This window comes from Jaculus jaculus, chromosome 20 (genome assembly GCF_020740685.1).
Source record: "Jaculus jaculus isolate mJacJac1 chromosome 20, mJacJac1.mat.Y.cur, whole genome shotgun sequence".
Taxonomy (NCBI): domain Eukaryota; kingdom Metazoa; phylum Chordata; class Mammalia; order Rodentia; family Dipodidae; genus Jaculus; species Jaculus jaculus.
Genome location: NC_059121.1, coordinates 15,826,225 through 15,849,321, shown reverse-complemented (window position 1 = coordinate 15,849,321; position 23,097 = coordinate 15,826,225). Strand labels below are relative to the sequence as shown.

The window sequence follows — 23,097 nt, the reverse complement described above, 5'->3', positions numbered from 1 at the left end:
ACAGAAAGAATGGGTATGCCAGGCCCTCTAGTCACTGCAAAAACAAAACAACTCAGATGCATGTGCCACCTTGTGCATGTAGCTTACATGCATACTGGGAAATTGAACCTGGGTCCTTTGGCTTCAGAGGCAGGCACCTTAAACACTGAGCCGTCTCTCCAGCCCTTTTTACTTTTTTAAAGAATAGAGTAGCTTTATTCTGTTCTTCATTTTCTTGAATTAGCACTTTTAAATGCTATAAAACTTAGAGTTTTCAAAGCCAGGCGTGGTGGCGCACGCCTTTAATCCTAGCACTCAGGAGGCAGAGGTAGATGGATCGCCTTGAGTTCAAGGCCACCCTGAGACTCCGTAGTGAATTCCAGGTCAGCTTTGACTAGAGTGAGACCCTACCTTTAAAAAAAAAAAAAAAAAACAACTAGAGTTTTCAGAGTTTATTGAACTTTAGATGTGAGAATTATATTAAGAACCCTCTAGCTGGGCGTGGTGGCGCATGCCTTTAATCCCAGCACTTGGGAGGCAGAGGTAGGAGAATCACAGTGAATTCTAGGCCACCCTGAGACTACATAGTGAATTCCAGGTCTGCCTGGGCTAGAGTGAGACCCTACCTCACTGGGTGGAGGGGGGAACTTCTTAAAGTTATTCCTTTGGGGGGGTCATAAAAAAGTCTAAATTGTGAGAAATGTTTTCTTCACTTTCAGGAGTGCATCAGAGCCTTAGGTAGAAATAAACCTCATACTCCTTTCCGAGCAAGTAAACTTACTCAGGTGTTAAGAGACTCGTTCATAGGTGAAAACTCTCGAACTTGCATGGTAAGTTTATTTTTGTTCTTTACTTTAATCCTTCAGGATTAATTATATCATATCTTTGGGCGTTGAAATGACTTCACAATCATTTGAAGCCCTCTATTGTGAGAGATAAAGTCGTATTTAAGGTGTAGCAAGGCTGGTCTGTTGGAAGTATTACCTTGCTGCTGTGATACATTCTGACTCTGACATACAGCTAGGGACTGTGTGTAGAGAGAGATTTTATATATATATATATGTGTGTGTGTGTGTGTGTGTGTGTGTGTGTGTGTGTGTGTGTGAGATTCTTTGTAGACACTCTCTCCTGTTACATTCTTCTGAAATTCCTGTTGTTGCTGGTTTCACAGAACTTAGTCAGGCTTAGTTTGCCAGCGCCGGCATCTCCTTGTGGGCTTAGCTGTACTGCCTGTAGTGGAGATTGGAGCAGTCACATACAAGTTTGGGTGTTCTCCTTCAGTGTTTCTCGCCTTTTAACTTTTTCTGCCACTACAGGCTGCGCTCTGCAACTATGTATTCTATTTTCTTTTCTCCAAGGTAGGGGCTCGCTCTAGCCCAGGCTGAACCGGAATTCACTATGGAGTCCCAGGGTGGCCTCGAACACACAGTGGTCCTCCAACCTCTGCCTCCTGAGTGCTGGAATTGGAGGCATGCACCACCACGCCTGGCTTGTATTTTGTTTTCTTAAGCAGTAATACTGCAAGTTTCTGATGAGGTTTTTCTGGTCCTGTTTGACATGAGCCGGGCTTGCTCTCTGGCAAAATGCTATTTTAAAAAAATATGTGGAAGGAAGGGGCAGCCAGTGTTTCCTCCCTTCACTTTCTTTACCTTTGTTTCTCTGATGGTTTCAGAGAGTTGTTTGTATTTGTTTTTTTTTGTTTGTATTTTTAATTAGACTTTCTAATTATTATTTGATTACAGTTATCAGATTTTCTATTATCTGAACAGTTCAGAGCCGGGCATGGTGGCGCACACCTTTCATACCAGCACTTGGGAAGCAGAGGCAGGAGGATCACAAAGAGTTCAAGGCCACGCTGAGACAGCATAGTGAATTCCAGGTCAACCTGGGCCAGAATGAGACCTTACCTCAAAAAACAAGAAAAGTTCAGATACAATTAATAAATATTTTCAAATAACACAAGATGAAACCTCAATGAGCTATTTGGCAGGGTTATTGTCTTGGTTATTTATGATTTTTTATCTTCACGTTTTCCCCCTTACAGATTGCCACAATCTCTCCTGGAATGGCATCCTGTGAAAACACTCTGAATACATTAAGATACGCAAATAGGTATGAGTGCTGTTTCTCCATTTGAAATTTGAACTCTTAACACTATGTTAGGACAGTGTCTCATGTAGTTTAGTATATGATAGGTCAGCCAGGAATGAAGGCACATGCTCTGTAATCCCAGTTCTCACAGAGCTAAGTCAAGAGGATCTGCGGTTCCAGGCCAGCCTGAGCCACATAGTGTGACCTTGTATCAAAACAAAAAAAGATTAAAAGGGCAGATTTCATTATTACATTGTTCTTTGAATTTTCAAAAGAAAAAATTCTGCATGTTATTTAAGATGACTGTATTTAGGTGTGTTTGTCCACATTCAGAGTGGTATGGCCTTAGACTACAATAACCTATATTTAGAAAATCATTTTGTAAAATTGGGAAAGTGAGTAGAAATATATAATTAGGTAAGACATATCCTCAGTAAAGTTGACCTTTCTGGAGCTAGGGCGGTGGTAAAGGGCTTGCTGCACAAGCATGAGCCCCTGAGGCTCAAGTCCCCAGCTCCCAGGTAAAAATCTAGGCATGGCCAGGCATGACGGCACACACCTCCAATCCCGCACCCAGGAGGCAGAGGGAGGAGGGTCAGAGTGTGGTCAGCCTGAGCTAGAGTGAGACCCTACCTTGGGGAAAAAAAATGCTGGGCATAATGGTGCCTCTAATGCCAGCTCTAAGGAGACAGGCAGGAGAATCCCTGGGGCTTGCTGGCTAGATAGTCTAAGTGAATTGGTGAGCTCCGGATTTACTGAGAAGACCCCTACCCCCATCTCAAAAAACAAGATGGAGTAGCCAGGTGTGGTGGCGCATGCCTTTAATCCCAGCACCCAGGAGGCAGAGGTAGGAGGATCACTGAGTTTGAGGCTACCCTGAGACCATATAGTGGATTCCAGGTCAGCCTGGACCAGAGTGAGACCCTACCTCGAAACCCCCCCCCCCACACACACACACACACAGGACAAAGATGAAGACAAGAAGGACACTGGTCCTTGGCTGGCCTCTGCACACATGCATGGACACACACTCCACAGAGCCACCTGGCCTTCCCTGGAACATTGCATCTTCCCATTTCAGAGAGTTGCGTTTCATAACCTGGACTGCATTTCAATCATGTAAATCCTTACTATGTTCAGACTGAAGTAAATGGAAACCAGAGGGCTAGTTTATTTCCTAAATTGTTGTGCTCTATGCTGGAAGTCATTGCTGATAGTATTAAGTAGCTTGTCTATATATTGATATATGCACGCACACACATAATGGGTACGTGAAACCCTGATTATGTCTGACCTGTACGTGCATGCATGCACACACATACACGCACATGATTATGAAGTCTAAGGAGGGACAGCACGCTTCCTCCAGTGTTGTGTGCGTTATATTTCACTTATGTTCACGTGTGATACGCAGCAGGTCTCCCCCAGTCATACTTGGCTTTCCTTTGCTGAGGTGTAGTCTCTTCCTGGAGCTCAGGGCTTGCGGGTGCACTTAGTCTTGCCAGCTGGCTCCGTGTGCTCACTGTCCGCCCCCTGTGGCCACCACACCCACCTGGCATTTATGTAGGTGCTGGGGATCCACACTGCGGTTCTCAAGTGCTTTACTGCTAGAGCCATCTCTCCAGGCCCTCAGTCTTTTCTTAAAATGTGAATTACGCACCCATACAAACCTGCCTGAAATCAAATGAGTAGTGTAGGACTTGTAAAGTGAGCGTCCCTGTCACCACCGTAGTAAGTGGAACGCCACCAGCAGCCTTGCTCCCACGGCCAGCCACCTCTGCCTCCCTCCTGTTCATAAACTCTGAGCTGCCCCAGACCGTGCCCTTGAACAGTACAGGTAGCTGCATTTGGATCAGGTATTTGGTTCTTTTGTATCAACTGAAAAGAGTTAAGTGGCAGTAGACGTTGTTCGAAAGTATCGACCTACTGGGATGCAGCTAGGGACACAGCTCGGTGGCAAAGCTTTTGCCAACATACCTGAGGTCCTAGGTTCTAGCCCCATCCCATAAAAACAGAACAAACATCCAGAGCAGTCAAACCTACTGACCTTTTATTTAAAAAAAAATTAAAATATAGTACCATCTCTAAAAAATAAAATAGGATTTTAAGTGCTTTCTAAATTGTTGTCCTTTAGAGTTTGAGTTGTGAGTGCCTTACTATAAACCCAGTTGGCGCCTAACTCTTCTTAATAGTTTTTTTAGTATGTGTGAATTTTATCATGTTAAAATGCATTTTATTTCAGAATTGCCCAGGGAGAACTGTCCTAAATCCTTGCCATGGTACAGAATTAAAACAAAACCCTTCCTTGTCCTAAAACTTTACGCTGCCGAGGACTCCTCCTGATAGAAAACACCATCCAGACCAGCATTTGCTTGAGACCACAAGTGTTTTCAGATTTGAGTTTTCTTTCTTTCTTTCTTTCTTTCTTTCTTTCTTTCTTTCTTTCTTTCTTTCTTTCTTTCTTTCTTTCTTTCTTTCTTTCTTTCTTTCTTTCTTTCATATGGGAACAGGACCCAAGGCTAAACCTAAATTCACTAATCTTTCATACACACTTCATACACAGAGACAAAAGGAATTGTTAGTGCTGCTGCTTTGTGAGACATGTGTCACAGAGGTTTCACCTGTGTGGTCATGGTGGCACTCAGAATCACTGGGGGAGTGAGCTTTGGTGGCCCATGTGTCTAATCCCACACATGAGAAGCTCAGACAGGATGGATCTCAAGTTCAAGGGTAGCCTGGGCAGCACAGCAAAAGTCCTTAATGTACGTTTTTAGGTTGTGGAACATTTTGAATTCCACATTTTTAAATTAAGACTGTTCATCCTTGCCGGGTCTTGTGGTACACACCTTTACTCCCAGCACTTGGAGCAAAAAAAAAAAAAAAAACAGAAAAGATTAGTCATTCTGTATGTGGTGGTGGTTCTTATTTTGGATCCAAGTAAAATGTTGGATTACTTTGTAATATAGGTCACTGGCAGCATAAGACAATAATTATTCTCTTTTATTTAAATCTCTGGATATAAAGATTTCACCCTTGATAATTTATTTAAGAGTCATTTAAAGAGTCAGCAACCCCATGTTTCAAAACTTTGTTTTACATATATATAATTCATATTTATTGAAGAGAGTAAGAAGCAGAGAGAGAGAGAGAGGGAAAATTGGCACATTAGGGCCTCCAGCCACTGCAGTGGAGTTCCAGGTGTGCGCACGACTTATGCACACGTGCGACCTTGCACACTTGTGTCACCCTGTGCATCTGGCTTACAGAGGACCTGTAAAGTTGAACAGGGTCCTTAGGCTTCTCAGGCAAGTGCCTTAACCGCTAAGCCATCTCTCCAGCCCCAAAATCCCATTTTTTAAAGGAAGAGTTCATTAACACATTATCTACACAGATATTTGAGAAACAGAATCTGATGTAGCCCAGCTGGCCCCACCTTGCTATGTAGCTAACGACGGCCTTGAACTCCTGGTCCACTTGCCTCGGCTTGCCAAATGCTGGTTGTCACACCAGCCACTTGTCTGTTTTTTGGTAGTGCTGGAGACAAACCTAGATTCTGGAGCATCTAGATAGTTGCTCTACCACTGGACCTGACCTCGATATAGTTGGTTTTTAAGTGTTGACACAGTTTGTTCAGACACAGTGTTAGTTTTAACTCAAAATTAATATAGGCCTTACCACTTGAAGCAGCGGCAAACCCTTAAGGTGTGCCTCGTTTTCTTCATCTTGAGAGTGAAGTAAGTAGTGATCTTCAGTGTCACAAAGGATTGCTCTGAGAACTAAGAAGTTATCCTATAAAATGTTCAGCACAGCATCTGGAAAACATCTCGCTGTCCTTGTTTTAGTTGGAAACATAATGATTTTAGGGGAGTTGAGGGAGGTTGTATAACACCACATTGGTGCTAAATGATGAAAATAACAAATCCACTTTATTCACTTAATAAAGTTGAGATGTAGTGTTAGCATGTTAGACACATGCCCAGAATCCCAGTACTTAAGAGGTGAAGGCATGGGGATCTGTAGCTCAAGGTCACCTTTGTTACATGGCAAGTTTGAGGCTACCCTGAGCTAAATGAGATCTTATCTCAAAACAACAGAAAGTTAAGATATCTAGGGGAGAGGAGAATGAGAGGAGTGGTTGTCCCACAAAGAAAAGAATGCTTGAGAAGCAGATAGTTGCATCCTACTGAAGCAGAGTAGTTTGGCATGGGCAAGAGGATGGAAGATAAAGGAAAGGTTTGTAGATGGTGCTAATGGTGTGTCAGAGGAGTCTGAAGCAGATGAGAAACGGGCTTAAGGGTAAAACAATTAACGTTTGTATTAAAAAGTTGAATCTATTTGTATTTGTGAAAAATACATTTCCCAAAGTGATCATTTTCATGGTTAAGAGGCCAAGGCTGGACATAGTGGCACATGCTTGTAATCCCAGGAGGCTGTCAAGGTCAAGTTAAGCCTGGGTTAAATAGCAAGACCTTTATTTAAAAGAACAGATAGGGCTGGAGAGATGGCTTAGCGGTTAAGCACTTTCCTGTGAAGCCTAAGGTTCTAGGCTCGACTCCCCAGGACCCACGTTAGCCAGATGCACAAGGGGGCACACACGTCTGGAATTTGTTTGCAGTGGCTGGAGGCCCTGGCACGTCCATTCTCTCTCACCCTCTCTCTGTCTGCCTCTTTCTCTGTCTGTCACTCTCAAATAAATAAATAAAATAAATAAAAGAACAGATAAACAGCAGAGAATCTAGAACTGTACCTTTGACAGTACATAGATTATAAGTAGAAAATATATATACACATTAACTGTGAAGTTACTGATATTTATTTGACTGTGTTTTGAAAAATTTAGTCCAACCCAAGGAAAGCTATAAGAAAAATAGAATTCAGTTGGTATATTACAGTGTTCAAATAGCATAGGGTTTAGACTCAGGACAAAGTTATTTGAATTTTAATCATGTAACATTCTCACTGAAGAACGTTGGATAAGAAACTTCATTTCTCTGAGTTGGTTTTCTCATCTAGAAGATGGAGATAACATGAGATTTTATCAAGACTAAGTAATACACCTAAAAATTATTTATTTGAATATTTGACACAGTAAGTATTTAATAAATATTTCCTACTGATAAGAAATGCCCCATAAGGCAGAGTGATAAAAGTCACAATTTGGTTAAATATAACTATTGTAGACCCTATCAAAAGTGGTTTAAATTCCATTGCTGAAGGCTATTCTGTGAGAGTTCTTCATAAAACCATCAACCACAAAAATATGGGTGACTATTTTCTCAGCCAAATGAAAGATGATGTATGGCTAATGAAGTTCTAGATGCCTATCCTGCCTTAGGACTTCAATCTCTTGTGTCTGGCTGGAGAAAAACTGTAAGAGTATTGAGGACTCATCAGTTGTAATAAACAAATATTCATTCTACTGAACGTACAGGTAACTAGACTGAGTGGTCATGTCTTTAAAAAAACTGGACCTTAGGGGCTGGAGAGATGGCTTATTGGTTAAGGCACTTGCCTTCAAAGCCTAAGGGCCCAGGTTCAGATCTCCAGGTCCCACGTAAGCCAGATGCACATGGTGGCGCACACATCTGGAGTTCATTTGCAATGGCTAGAGGGCCTGGTGCGCCCATTCATTCACTCTGTATGTCTTTCTCTCTCTCCCTCCCTCTATCTAATAAATACAAACTTCAAAAATTTACAGAAGAAGAAGAATGGGCCTTCGATTTAGATGGAGGCCCAGTTAAATTTCAAGGAAGGGTTATGAAGGAAGGGAAGACGGAAACATGCCAGATAGGAGGGCTTAGGTTTTGTGAATCAGGGATCATTAAGACTGAGTTTGGAAAGCTGCCTAAATTTCATTGGGAAGATGATCTAAGTACATCGTGTGACAGTGTTGATGTTATTTCTAAACAAAGCTTGAACTGTGCATTGCCGTCTTTGCCAGGAGCATTTTCTCTTAACTTGTTGCTGTTTTGGTACCGCAGAGTAAAGGAGTTTGGAATTAGTCCATCAGACATTCCCTTCTCCCAGGGTAGTGGCAGTCGCCCTGATCTCTCTCCTTCTTACGATTATGACGACTTTTCTCCTTCAATTACAAGGTTTCCTCACTTCGTTCTGTATATAAGATGCTTATTTTTCTAGTTTGTTTTGAGCTGTGCTATGTTTAAACGTTTTATTTACTTTTGTTGTGAGCCATTTTCTTGTTTCTTTTTCATTTCATTTAGCAGGTGGTGGTTGTACTGCATGATCTGCATTTTCATGTCCTTTATTATTTGCTTTAAAATGTTGACTTAGTTGCAGGCTTCCTATTGTCCCCCATTTTTTAAGATGATGTCACTTGCATATTGGCTATTGTCTTGCTTAAAATGAAGAACTTAACTTTATTCAGTATGATACTGTAAATTTCCATCTGAAAGGAAGTAATAATTCTCTTGACTCAAGGTTCCTAAATATGTAAATTTAACTATAATGGGTAAATATTTTAAATATGACAGAAGTTAAATTTCAGCTTACTGTGCACAATAATTATACTTGATGTAATTGTAAATTGTTTAAGTAAGCTAGCATTAAACAAGCATCTGCGCCTTCATGCTACCACAGATTTTAGATAAATTCAGTCTATAAAGGTGACATCATCAGTCTTACTATGTTCATTTAATTGCTTTTGTATTGACTAGTTGGTATTTTCTTGTTTCTCCGCACAAGTCTTAATTTTAGATGCCTTTTATGTATTTATAGGGTGAAAGAATTGACTATAGACCCATCTGCTGCTGGTGATGTCCGTCCAATTATGCACCATCCACCAAGCCAGATTGATGACTTAGAGACACAGTGGGGTGTGGGGAGTTCCCCTCAGAGAGATGATCTAAAACTTCTTTGTGAACAAAATGTGAGTGACATAATGTAGTCATGAATGACCTAACCTTAGTTTGTTTGATCAGTAGCAGAACTGAATTGAGAGCTGCCATGTGAAGCGATTTCAGCAAAGTCCACCCTCTGGGCCAGCCCTGTGTTGTCGGCCTGGCTGCCTTCCCAGCACACAGCAGTGACGGAACATGTGGCTCAGGAATCCCAGCACATCTAGGTCTTACCAACCTTCTGGGTCACATAATTTCTCCTTTGCTTGTTTCGGATTGTATACTAACATAGAGTGGTAACTAATACAGGAAAGAATTCAAAATTACACATACATCCCATAATAAAGCTGCAAGAAACTGTGCATATGCATGTGAATTAGGCCAGACACACACCTTTAATCCCAGCACTTGGGAGGCAGAGGTAGGAAGGTCACTGTGAGTTTGAGGCCAACCTGAGACTACATAGTGAATTTTAGATCAGCCTGGGCTAGAGTGAGACCCAACCTCAAAAAACTGAGAGAAGGAGCTGGCATAGGTACTAGATATAGAACTGTATTAAAAATCAAACAGTAGTCTGCAATGCCACTCAAAAAAATGTTTTAAAGCAAAATGCCATCATCTATTAAATTTGACTGCTTTTCTGTGTTTAAAATTAGTTTAAAATTACAATCATTTACTTAAAAATGTATAATCTATAAGGATGAACTATAAAGAAATAAAGTATTTGAGCCAAGTGTGGTGGCACATATCTATGATCCCAGGACTCAGGAGGCTAAGGTAGGAGGATCACTATGAGTTTGAGACTGTCCTTGACTAGAGTAAGACTCTGCCTCAAAATAGAAGAAAAAATAAAAGAAATAAGAAAGTTCAAATAATATACACCTTCATCTAGTTGTCTATAATAATATTCAGAAGATTTTTATACAGGTATTTAATTTTATTTTTTAAACGTATATTTGGTTGGCTTTGCATCATCTGCTGGCTAAAGCCATATTGTGGCATTCTCTAATCATTTAAAAGGTAGCATTTAGTAGCTCGTTACTATATGACCTATTTGGTAAGCATTTTGCTTAGTTAAGACTTCATTTTAATCTCCCAACTCAGTGTAGTAGTGTGAAATTGCCCTTCCTTTATAATTGACAGTGTAAGAGGTTGAGCCGCTTGACCAGGATTATACAAATATAAGTGCTGAACCCTAGAGCTTTATGTCAGAGGCAGGTTTCATGTCAGTTAAACAATTTAAATTTTTTAGTACTTTTAGTGATTTGAGAGAGAGAGAAGAGAATGGGCATGCCAGGGCCTTCAGCCACTGCCAATGAACTCCAGGTGCGTGTCGTGGCTATTTTGTGCATCTGGCTTATTTGAGTCCTAGGAAATTAAACCTGAGTCCTTTGGCTTTGCGCCTTAACCATTAAGCCATCTCTCTAGCACTTAATAATTTTTAAGGCAACCTAAGAAAGGTTATGTTGTCATGCTTTCTAGCAGATGGTAAATCTAAAATATTTCAGAGTACCAGGTAAAAACACTATTTTTGTTGTTGTTTGTTGCCATGTCCCATATCACTCTAAGGAAAGCAGGCTGAACACATCTGTTTTTAACCAGTGGTGGTTTGGGCCTACTCAGGGCAAAAGGTGTGCTGACATTTGTGGTCGCCACACCTGGAATCATGCTGTATCATCTGGAGCACAGGGCAGCATCCCATCCCCTCTCTGTCCCCCCAGACATCAGGAGTTCTAATGGGAGTCCTGGGTAAAGTAAGAGGTAGACACTTTCAAACAGGGAAGACGAAAAGCTAAAAATGAGGTCCTGACTTCAGTCTGTCTTTCTCCCAAAGTTTTGAAAGCCACAGTAGCTGTTCCTAGAATCCTCGGAGCAGTCTCGTCCACCCCTATGTACATGTGGCCCCTCTCAAAGATGGACAGGAGGCGGCCCTCCCTGCAGTGTGTCTTCATATTTTATTCTTGTGCCTTATGAGGCCTGTGGTGAGCCGGGGGTTAAATGTGACATGAGCTTTTACAGCCTTCTCACGTGTTTCAGAGTATTTCTTTGAACTTTGCCACCACAGGGAACTTACCTTGATGCTTGTCACGTGTGCATTCTTTGCTCACAGTATTTATTGTTAACAAGGTCTATTTAAATGGAATAGAGGGCTGGAGGGATGCCTTACTGGTTAAGGCATTTGCCTGCAGTCAAAGAACCCAGGTTTGATTCCCCAGGACCCATGTTAGCCAGATGTACAAGGTGGCACATGCATCTGGACTTCGTTTGCAGTGGCTGGAGGCCCTGGTGTGCCCATTCTCTCTCTGTCTCTCTCCTTCCTCCCCTCCCTCCCTCCCTTCCAACCTCCCCTCCCTCCCTCCCTTCCTACCTCCCCTTCTTTCTCTGTCAAATAAATAAAAGTAAAATATAAAAAATGGAATTGAATCTAAGATAAACCCTAGAGTTAAAAGTAATACAGATCGGGCTGGAGGATGGCTTAGCAGTTAAGGCGCTTGCCTGCAAAGCCAAAGAACCCAAGTTCGATTCCCCCAAGACCCATATAAGCCAGATGCACAAGCAGCCATATGTATCTGGAGTTTGTCTGTAGTGGCTGAAGGCCCTAGAGCACCCATTTTCTCTCTCTCCACCTGCTTATTTCTGTCTCTCTCTTTCAAATAAATAAAAATAATTCTTACAAAAAGTAATACAGATCAGTGGATAATTTGGTGTATTAGAGTTCCACCAGTACAAGAAATCTTTATAAACAGAGGTGTGTGACATTTACCCCTGTGCATCCTCACACACAAACATGTACATCTATGCACACATACACAGTTTTCAAGTGTTTAGAGTAGACTACACAGAGTACAGGAATTTGCAGTGCCTGGAAGCAAATGAAAGATATCCTGGGCTTAAGGGAGATAGAGCCAGAAAAAAGGGAAAAGTAAAGATATGTTGGATATTGTATTCATTAGAGAAAATACAAGAAAATTCTAGTGTGTCCTGCTAAAAACCAGATGCCTATTTTCCCATAGAAAGGTAAAAGGTTCATCACTGATTGAGCGATGTTAACTTAAAGGGTGATCAGTGGTCCACTTATGGTGTGCATCTTCAGAATCTGGTATTTCATTTTAAAATGCTCGTCCTGGACACATCTCAGAAAGTAGTGTTGACTTGGGTGGCTACATGTTTGTGCTTGTCACTGAAGCCACACGCTGGGTTAGAAAGTAAGCCACCTGAAGAAAGCCATGGCTGGGCTCCGCGGCACACCTTTATTTTTATTTTATTTTTATTTATTTGGGAGCAACAGACAGAGAGAGAATGGGCACACCAGGGCCTCCAGCCACTGCAGACAACTCCAGATGCGTGTGCCACCTTGTGCATCTGGCTTACGTGGGTCCTGGTGGTGTGGTGGGGGCTCATTTGGCTTCACAGGCAAGCACTTAACCACTAAGCCAGCTCTCCAGCCCAGTGGCACACACCTTTAGTCCCAGCACTCCAGAGCCTGAGGTAGGAGGTTTGCCATAAGTTGGAGGCCACCCTGGGCTATGGAGTCAGGTCCAGTTCAGCCTCGACTAGAATGAGACCTTGGTTCAAAAGAACAAAAACAAAACAATATTAAAAAGAAAAAAAAGTGGACTGGACAGATGGCTTAGCAGTTAAGGCACTTGGCTATGAAGCCTAAGGACCCATGTTCGGCTCTCCAGGTCCCATGTAAGCTGGATGTACAGTGTGGTGAACACACACATCTGGAGTTCAATTGCAGTGGCTGGAGGTTCTGGCATGCCTGTTCATATATTCTCTCTCTCTCTCTGAAAACAAAAGAAAAGCTTTGGCTTGACATACAATCAGAATTTGCACGGACTGTTGTATGTGTATGTCTTTGCTGGCAAAGTAAACTTGCAATTCCTTAGTTTAGATTTCTACAAATATTACCAGGCTGGCCGGGCACTGTGGCACACACCTGTGATGCCAGCACTGGGCAAGGTGAGGCTGGGAGAGGCCAGGCCAGCCAGCCAGCCAGCGAGATGAAGGGAGGTTTGGGTTTAAAACAGAACAAAACAAAACTTCTATGCAGAGCTGTGGTTCAGCTGTTTGGAAGGTTGAGGCAGAAGAATTGGTTAAGTCCAGGAGTTTAAGGCCATTCTAAGTAACATAGGCACTGCCACTTTGTTTTTCATTCATAGGTTTTTTAAAGCTTAATTAACTACCATTAAGGCCAAAATTATGTCTTGACTTATTTATTTAACTTTAGATAGAAACTTGTGTTGCCCAGGCTGGCCTCGAGCTCATTTACCAAAGGGTGACCTAGAACTTGAGACCCGTAAGGACTGCATAGATGCACTGACCCCCCCCCCCAACACACAATTTTATGTCTCTGGGGATCAAGCCCAGGGGTTTTGTGCATGCTAAGTAAGTACTCTTCCAAATGAGCCACATTCCCAGCCAAAACCTGTCTGTTAAAACAATCTTTTGGGGCTGGGAGATGGCTTAGCTGTTAAGGTTTGCCTGCAAAGCCTCAGAACCCAGGTTCAATTCCCCAGTGCCCACTTAAGACAGATAAACAAGGTGGCACATGTGTCTGGAGTTTGTTTCCAGTGGCTGGAGGCCCTGGCACACCCATTCTCTCTCTATCTGCCTCTTTCTCTCTCTCAAGTAAATAAATAAATAAAAATTTTAAATCTTTTTCTGTAAATAAATATATAAATGGTACCATGTAAATGAAAATTAAGGTTTGCCCAGTCCTTTAGAACACTAATTTTTTTTTTTCAAGGTAGGATCTAGCTCAAGCTGACCTTGAACTCACGTCAATCCTCCTACCTCTGCCTCCCAAGTGCTAGGATTAAAGGCATGTACCACCGCATCTGGCCTAGAACACTAATTTTTGACAGACACTGGCTTGAAAGACATTGATTATATCATTCATTCAAAGATGGTGTCTTCATGTCCTTTTTGTTTTTGTTTAAGAAAAGAAACTTAGACTAGGAATGGTGCCACCTACGTGTAATCTCAGCACTTGGGAGGTGGTTTCAGGCAAATCACAAGTTCTAAGGCCAGCCTGGGTGACATAGCAAGACTGCCTGTCCCCTCACTCCTCCCACAAAAGTGTACCATTGACATACAGTTTCTGAACGTATATTGACTTCATGCCATTGTAAAATCATGAGGCCACAAGTTGAGCCACCTTTAAGCCAAAGACTTTGTTTATGATATAAATCATAAGAAACCACTATTGGGGAAATAGTTTGCTACATTTATGACCTGAAATAAATTTATAGTGGAGAAGTTGGAAGCCCTTAGTAGTGGCCCTTGCTTGTAATCTTAGCACTGGAGGCCAAGGCCAGAGATTACTCTAAGTATATAGTGATTACCAGGCCAGCCATGGTTGCGCAGTAAGACTGTCCCCAAAAAAAAACCCAGAAATAAATAAAACAAAAATCAAAGTATGCTTCTGAGTGGATATTGTTTTCATATCATTATAAAGTTATCAACAACCATTACTAAATTTAGAAAGTTTGCATATATGAAAGTGGTAATGAAACCAGAACTAAATACCATTATGTTTATAACCTGAAATAAATTTATATTTGAAAAGTTGGACTATTCCCAAAGACATTACCGTTTAGGGTAATTCTTCCATCAGGCCTGGACTAAGTGGAAGTTACTCCTCACTCATGACAAGGTTTTGTCTATCTGCCTTAGTTCTGTTATTTTGACCCATAGAAAGGCATGGTGGCTTTAAGATTTATCTCTGAAGCATCTTCAAGGCCTAACCTTTTTAAAAGTGACTTTGCCAAACTACTTTTTTTTTTTTTTAAGGAAGAAGAGGTTTCTCCACAGTTGTTCACTTTCCACGAAGCTGTCTCGCAAATGGTGGAGATGGAGGAGCAGGTTGTGGAGGACCACAGGGCGGTGTTCCAGGTAACGCGCAAAGAGCTGCCCATCAGCTTTCTGCATCATCAAAAGCTTCCATTAGTCTCTGAATGTAACGCCGTTCTTAAATTTCTCTTCAAAACTAGTTAATTGTGTGTTTTTATAGGGCACATACTAGCTGTTTTCTCCCCATTTTATTTATATGCATAATTTAATAGATTGAACGTAGCTGAGGTGGCTCAGTGGTTAAAGGTGCTTGTTTAGAAATCCTGCCAGCCCAGTGTCTAACCCACAGCTTCCCACATAAAGCCAGACCCAAAAAGTGGTGCAGCTTCTGGCTATCATTTGTAGTGGCAGTTGGCCCAGCACACACATGTGCAAATAAAAAATTAAAAATTTCCACAACAGCAATGAACAGGGCTGGGAATGTGGCTTAGACCAGAATGCTCTCCTAGCCTGCACAGAGCCCTGGATTTGCTCAGTGGCTCAGCCTTTGTAGGAAAAAAACCCCGCAGGGGGCCCCCACACTCTGCCCGGATAAGGCGACACCCCAAATCACTCATGAGAAGCGGTCTTGATGCAAACTGCAAGAGGATTTTATTCCAAGCGCGCTGGGGCCCACAGTCGTACACCGCACAGGGGTAGAGGACTGCAGAGCCCCGAATGCAGGAACGGGACAGGTTTTATAGGGTTTCTAACAAAGCCTGTGCATTAGACCAATCATTTTCTAATATTAGGTTGCCCCGCAGGGTGTTAGCCAGTCAGTTTGTGCCACCCCATAGTTTCTAAGCCAATTAGTTTATGACCTTGGTGGTCAGCATTTGCGTAGGTCCTTGGGTGGGAGTAGCAAAGTATGGTATCAGCCTCCTGTGACCTTGGTGGTCTGAGGCAGGCTGTTATAGCTTATGGTGCGAGCTACTAAGGCTAACAGTGTGGGCTATTAAGGCTTATAGTGTAAGGCTTATAGTGCAGGCTATTTACAGAAACCAAATAAGTGGTTCACTTCATTACTCATTTCCCATCCTCGAGGGCTATCTCATGCCCTTTTACCTAGTTTTATATTAGGAGCGGGCTCTGATATAATGAGAAGAGGGATTCTTTACTTGCTTCCAACAGAGAGTAAAGCCTGGAGTTTGAGGTATGCAGGGAGCCCGCTTAAGCTCCCCTTGGAGCGTGATAGTATTTCTGAGCTTCTGAATTCTTGGGCCTTTCACCTTTTCTCTACACCATGCTGTAAAGATTTTATCAGGAGTGGGGAAATGGCTTAGTGGTTATGGCCGGCTTGATTCCCCAGGATCCACGTAAGCCAGATGCACAAAGGGGCACATGTGTCTGGAGTTCATATGTAGTGGCTAGAGGCTCTGGCGTGCCCATTCTTTCTTTCCCTCTCTCTTACTCTCTAATAAATAAATGAATAAAATATTTTTTTAAAAGAAGATTTTATCACCTGTCTTGCTGTTTCTGTTAGGTGCCTGTTTTTAGGAAGAGTTTGAGTCCCCCAGTACAGGACAGTTTGGCAACAGGGCTGCAGCTGCCGGAGAAGCGTCGGTCTTTGCAGAAAAGCAAGGGCTCGTCAGGACGCACAGGGGCTGATGCGGCTGTTGTGTCCCTGCCAGTAGCAGTCAGTGACTGCTTAGGGATTCATCTCACTGTACATGCAGCCTGTTGAAAGAACCTCTGCACAACCCTCCCCTCAGTGCTTTCTTGATGGAGAACACAGTCACACTGCCTTTCCCAGGTCGGCTTTGAACTCCTAGGCTCATGAACCAGGGAGTGGGGCTGTAAGTAAGCACATGCCGCTGCCTGGCTCCATTTCTGACACGCATTGCCCTGGGCACATTCATGAAGGCTGCCCTGCGGGTTTTCCTTCTCTGTGCTTGAAAAAAGTCTCAATCTGTAAACAGAATTAAAGGATCCCACTTCCGGGTCATTCCAGCAGCTGGGTAAAGGGCTCAAAATCAAAGGAGACCACTTTGTTCATCTTGAGGCCTGGGGAATAAGACTGTTAGGGCTTAGTCAGGGCCTTCTGAGAGTCTGTGGAGGTCCAAGTACAGATTAATGCAAATAGACATTTGCGGTTTTAACAAGTTGTGCCTTGGGCTGGAGAGATGGCTTAACAGTTAAGGGCTTGCCTGTGAAGCCTAAGGACCCCGGTTCAAGGCTCGTTTCTCCAGGACCCACATTTGCCAGATGCACAAGGGGGCACACAAGTCTGGAGTTTGCAGTGGCTGGTGGCCCTGGCGTGCCCGTTCTCTCTATGTCTCTCCATCTGCCTCTTTCTCTGTCTGTTGCTGTCAAATAAATAAATAAAAATTAAAAAAAAAATGCCTTGCTGGGCGTGGTGGAGCACACCTTTAATGCTAGCACTTGGGAGGCAGAGGTAGGAGGATTGCATGAGTTCCAGGCCACCCTGAGATGACATAGTGAATTCCAGGTCAGCCTGGGCTAGAGTGAGACCCTACCTCAAAAAAACATTAAAAAAAAAGTTATGCCCTTTTTGGAAGTATGTCATGTAATCACTATTTCTCACTACGAGCCTTCCTCTTTCTTGCCCTTCCCTTAGTTTGTTTTTGTGTCTTGCTGTGGCACAGGCTGACCTGGAATTCACTCAGTAGTCTCAGGGTGGCCTCGAACTCACTGTGATCCTCCTACCTCGACCTCCCAAATGCTGGGATTAAAAGCTTGCACCACCATGCCTGGCTCCTTTTCTTTTTTTAAAGTTTTGTCCTCCCTCCCTCCCTCCCTTCTTTCTTTTCTTCCTTTTGAGATAAAGTTTTATTTATTTTTTTTTTGGGGGGGGGAGTTTGAGGTAGAGTCTCACTCTGGTCCAGGCTGACCTGGATTTCACTATGTAGTCTCAGGGTGGCCTCGAACTCATGGCAATCCTCCTACCTCTGTCTCCCAAGTGCTGGGATTAAAGGTGTGCGCCACTACGCCTGGCTCCGTTCCTTTTTTAAAAAAAATTTATTTATTTACTTGAGAGAGAGAGAGAGAATGGGCACAGCAGGGCCTTCAGCCACTGCAAACAAACTCCAGACATGTGCACCCTTTGAGCATCTCGCTTATGTGGGTCTTGGGGACTCAAACCTGGGTCCTTTGGCTTTGTAGCCAAATACCTTTACTGCTAAGCCATATCTCTCCAGCCCTCAATATATTTTTAATAGATAAGTAGATTAGCCAGTTGTCTTTAATTAGAATTAAAGTTAATGTTTGAAGATGTGTGTGTGCCCCGGACAACTCTGGGTGTCATTCCTTAGGAACACCACCTACCTTCTTTGGAAAAGGGTCTCTTGTGCTGGAGAGATGACTTAGAGGTGAAGGCATTTGCCTGCAAAGCCAAAGGATCCAGGTTTGATTCTCTAGGACCCACATAAGCCAGATGTACAAGGAGGTGCAGGCATCTGGAGTTCGTTTACAGTGGCTGAAAGCCCTGGAGTGCCCATTCTCTCTCTCTCCCTCTCCCTCCCTCCCTCTCTCTCCCACACACTTTTTCTCTGTATCAAATAAATAAAAAAAAAAAAAAATTTAAAAAAAGGGTCTCTTGTTGGCCAGGAATTGGTCAGCAAGCCCCAAGACCATCAGTTACAAGGCAAGCACTTTACTGGCTGAGAAATCTCCCCAGCCCCAAAATAATTATTTTTGTGCACAAAAAGGGAGGGGGCGTGGTGGCACATGCCTGTAATCTCAGCACTTGGGAGGCAGAGGGAGGAGGATTGCTATGAGTTCGAGGCCACCCTGAGACTACATAGTGAAATCCAGGTCAGCCTGGGCCAGGGTGAGACCCTACCTCAGGGGGAAAAAAAGACACTTTAATTCAAAACCATCCAGCCTTGTTAATAATACATGTTTTATGGCATTGCTAGAATCTGAAACATGTTGGATCCACATATATAAAATTAGTCAAGAAGGAAAGATTCGGGCTGGGGAAATGGCTTAGTGGTTAAGGCGTTTGCCTGCGAAGCTTAAGAACCTCAGTTCAATTGCCCAGGACCCACTTAAGCCAGATGCACAAGGGGGCACGTGCATCTGGAGTTCGTTTGCAGTGGCTAGAGGCCCTGGTGTGCCCACTGTCTCTTTCTGTCTGCCTCTTCATCTCTCTCCCAAATAAATAAAATTTTTTTTAAAGGAAAGACTCCTTGAAGAATAGGAAAATTAGGATGCTTCTTCAGTGGCCCATCCTGCATTGGGCCACTGGTTCTGCATAATCAATAATCTCAAAGAATAAGTGTTTAGTATTTAGGATTACATATGGGCCCAAGGATTGGGGCCTGCATTATTCTCTAATCCCTGTATTTGTTAGTCTATTTTCCCTCACTAATACCATCACAGACTGCTGTAAGGAAAGGAGATTGGTGGCCTGCGGTTCTGGTCGAGAGTTGAAGGGCCACATCTGGTGATGGCATTCCTGCTGGCAGAGTCCTGAAGCACCTAGTGCACATGGCATGGTGAAAGACAGGAGGATGCCCGCTTGTGTGTCCTGGTCTCCCTTTCCTTTCTTTGGTTGGGGGTTGCGAGCGGAAAGGGTCTTGGGTAGCCCTGGCTAGTGTGGTGCTCACTGTAGCCCAGGCTTTCAGGCAGTCTTCCTGCCTCGGCTCCCAAATACTGGAGTCACAGGCATGTACCACCAAGCCCTGCTTCTCTCCCTCTTCATCAAAACTGTGTCTGTCTGAGAGAGGAAGAGTATGGGCACACCAAGGCCTCTTGCTGCTACAAAGGAATTGCAGACACATCCCTTTTTGTGCATCTGGCTTTACGTGCGTACTGGGGAACTGAACCGGGGCTGGCAGGCACTGCAAGTCTTGAGCCACTGAGCCATTGCTCCAGCCCTCTTCCTCTTGTGAGAAAGCCACCAGTATGCAACCACAGGTCTTCTCCGCAATAGTTCATTGCCTCCCAAAGCCCTCACCTTAATATTAATAATACCCTTAATAATCTTAATGTCCACCCTTTTGCTGCCTCACAGTGGTGAAGACTTGGCAGGAATTTCAGAGGGAATCACTGTGTACAAATCGTAGCAGGCCCTCACTGGGAGCCACAGGACTTAAAAGTTCTTGGCTGTGACAGCTTCCATAAAGTTGAGCTCTACTGTGTGGACTGTACCCTCCCTTTAGGACACCCATTTAGGTTTTGAGTTTTCCCTCCCCAGACTTCTCAGGCAAGGAAGACTAGAAGCCTACCTATTATATATGTGTATGTTTGAGTTTAACAGAATTTTTACTGTTAAAAGATGTCTTGGGTGGGGTGTGCTCTTGCACACCTTTAATCCCAGCACTCCGGGAGGCAGAGGTAGGAGGATCACCGTGAGTTCAAGGCCACCTGAGACTACATGGAGAATTCCAGGTCAGCCTGGGATAGAGCGAGACCCTACCTCAAAATACAAAAAAAAAAAAGTGTGTTGGCATTTTATTTTTTTTTAATTTTTTTTTATTTATTTGAGAGTGACAGAGAGAGAAAGAGGCAGAGAGAGAGAATGTGTGCTCAAGGGCCTCCAGCCACTGCAAAAGAACTCCAGATGCGTGCCCCCCCTTGTGCATCTGGATAACGTGGGTCCTGGGGAAGCAAGCCTCGAACTGGGGTCCTTAGGCTTCACCGGCAAGCACTTAACTGCTAAGCCATCTCTCCAGCCCATGTGTTGGCATTTTAAAGAACAGAGTGCCACGCGTGTCAGATTGTACTTGGCGTTGTTGCTAAGTGGAAGTGAGTAGACTTACTGGATGTTGCTTGTGTGTTTAGGAGTCCATCCGCTGGCTAGAGGACGAGAAGGCCCTGCTCGAGATGACCGAGGAGGTGGACTACGATGTGGACTCCTATGCTACACAACTTGAAGCTATTCTGGAGCAAAAAATAGACATTTTAACTGAGCTACGAGGTAACTCTCTTCTCATCTCAGTGCTTGCTGTGAAGCTGCACAGCACTGCGGTGTGGGTGCTGCTGTGAAGATTGCGCAGACAAGAGGACATGTGGAGGAACAGTGAAAGCGCTTCTCTCCAGCACCTTCTCTCTAGACACCTAAGAACTAGCCAACCGATGTTGGACCCTTGAAGGAACAGCATTCCTTCCATTCCTCTGTAGTCACCTGTTTTCTTAGTATCTTGAGAACAAAGGGATCTTACTGATAAAGCAGAAAAAGGCATTTTAGTCAGTTGAGTAACTTCATTCAGTAAGCCACTGCTTGTCAGAATTTTGCCCAGGTCAGAGCCATTGAGGGCCCTCTTTCTGTGCCATATAGGTCACTTGTCTGAAAATGCTTTGTTTCGTACGTTTTGGGAAGGGCCCTTCCTGTGTTACTCATTCGGAAGAAGTGTGTGGCTCTGGCCTCACGGGCTCTCTGTAGAGCACTGATCTGACGTGCTTAGCTGTGTGTGTGTGTGTGTGTGTGTGTGTGTGTGTGTGTGTGTATGCACACGCAAGTCAGCGTGAAGCCGGATTGAAATGCCTGCTTTTTAGCAGCAGCAGACTGCTTGCATTTTGAAAGCCACCATGCCAGCTTGCTGTTAGCTCTTCTCACTTTAGGAGACTGGCCCTCATGTACTCTTAATGCGCTTTCTGCACAGCACTCAATTTCCTCTGTCTGATGTCATATATGTCTAGTATATTTTTGGGAGAAATTATTGTGTAACTAGTGTAGTATTTAGTCATCATAGTTTATTGTAGTAACAGGCACAAGATCTTTTTAGAGTTAGGACTAGAGTAACCTTATTTTTATTTTTTTTATTTATTTATTTGAGAGCGACAGACACAGGGAGAAAGACAGATAGAGGGAGAGAGAGAATGGGCGCGCCAGGGCTTCCAGCCTCTGCAAACGAACTCCAGACGCGTGTGCCCCCTTGTGCATCTGGCTAACGTGGAACCTGGGGAACCGAGCCTCGAACCGGGGTCCTTAGGCTTCACAGGCAAGCGCTTAACCGCTAAGCCATCTCTCCAGCCCTATTTTTATTTTTTTAATTCAGGTTCTTACACATTATAGTTGCCATGCATAAAAATATGTTTATTCTTTCTCCTCCAATATTACTTCATGTCTCCAAAATGGAGGATACATAATAAACTTGACAACTGTTCTCCACTACAATAAAAAGTGAAGCAAAATGGTTGTGGTCACACACACCTTTAATCCCAGCACCCTGAGGCAGAGGTAGCAGGATTGCTGTGAGTTTAAGGCCAACCTGGACCTAGAGTGAGAGTGTACCTCCAAAAAAAAAAGGAAAGAAAGAAAATACCGTAAAGTAGGAATGAGTAGAAATTTGCTAGTATTAGGACAGTCGATTTTACATTGTCCTTTAGATGTGACTATGTATTTTGTAAAGCCTGTCTATACTCCCCCAAGGATTCAAGCAGGCTAAAATGGGACGCTATAAAATGTGAGAGAAACACGGTTTTAAGTGAGCAATGTACAAGTACTTGTTAACATTTTAGTTCCGAGGTCCTAGGTGACACAATAGGTTTTGCTAGAAAAGCGAACTTGGTGTGTATAGCACATACTGCATGAGTGAAAATACCCCTTTGTTGTTCTCTTTTTTTCCAAGATAAAGTGAAGTCTTTCCGCGCAGCGCTGCAAGAAGAGGAGCAGGCCAGCAAGCAAATCAACCCGAAGAGACCCCGCGCGCTTTGAAGTGGGCGCCGCCCCGCCCCGCCCGGCCGGCCTGCCGCGACTCCCGCCCCGCCCCGCCCCGAGCCCTGTCCCGGGCGGCGGCTGTCGGCGCTCTGAGGCCCCTCCTGCAGCCGCTCCCCGCCGGGGGCACGGCCAGCACTTGCGGTGAGGGCAGTCTGTCGTTTCATTTCCCCAGATAGTGATGACCTTTTGCAGACCCTTGTCCATTTTATTTCCCTCGCGAAGTAAGACTGCGGACTGAGCCCGGGCGGGGAGCTGGAGGGCCCGCTACCCGAGCCCGGCTCCCTGGCTCCCTTTCCGCAGGGGCCGCGCCAGCCCTCTGCGCATGCGCCCCCGTGCCCCGCCGCCCCGCCCCCTCCCCGCAGCCCCCCGCCCGCCTCCGCCGAGGCCTCGACCCTCGGTTTCCGCGGCACAGCCACGATCAATTACATTCCTTTGTAACTGTAAATTACCATGTGTGTACATTTTTACTGTATTTGAGGGGGGGTTGGGGTTTTTTTGTGTGTGTGTGTGCGTGACTAGTTAATTTCGCAGGATGTGCCCTATCATTGAACGGAACTAAGCCTGTGACAGTGGACATAGCTGCTGGACCATTCCATCTCCTGTGGAAAGAATCCCGGATTATGATTTTAAAACCATATAACATGCAATTATATTTCCTTAGCATTTTATTTGCAAAAAAAAACCCTAAAATATAAAACTAGTTGGTGT

The 23,097-nt window shown here is 43.9% G+C and overlaps 1 protein-coding gene across 4 annotated transcripts in view; it reads left to right on the top strand.

Annotated features, from left to right (window-relative positions):
• Positions 1-22,436, top strand: part of Kif2a (kinesin family member 2A) — a 78,588-nt gene extending 56,152 nt beyond the window's left edge. For 2 of the 4 annotated variants that reach the window (XM_045138914.1, XM_045138913.1), the window contains exons 15-21: positions 699-809; positions 2,024-2,091; positions 8,052-8,165; positions 8,806-8,956; positions 14,724-14,825; positions 20,511-20,646; positions 22,301-22,436. In XM_045138914.1, coding sequence (XP_044994849.1) covers positions 699-809; positions 2,024-2,091; positions 8,052-8,165; positions 8,806-8,956; positions 14,724-14,825; positions 20,511-20,646; positions 22,301-22,386 — 768 coding nt within the window. In that variant the 3' untranslated portion in view covers positions 22,387-22,436. The remainder of the gene's footprint in view (positions 1-698; positions 810-2,023; positions 2,092-8,051; positions 8,166-8,805; positions 8,957-14,723; positions 14,826-20,510; positions 20,647-22,300) is intronic. The other 2 variants (XM_045138916.1, XM_045138915.1) reach the window with 1 other exon arrangement.
• Positions 22,437-23,097: the final 661 nt, after the last annotated feature.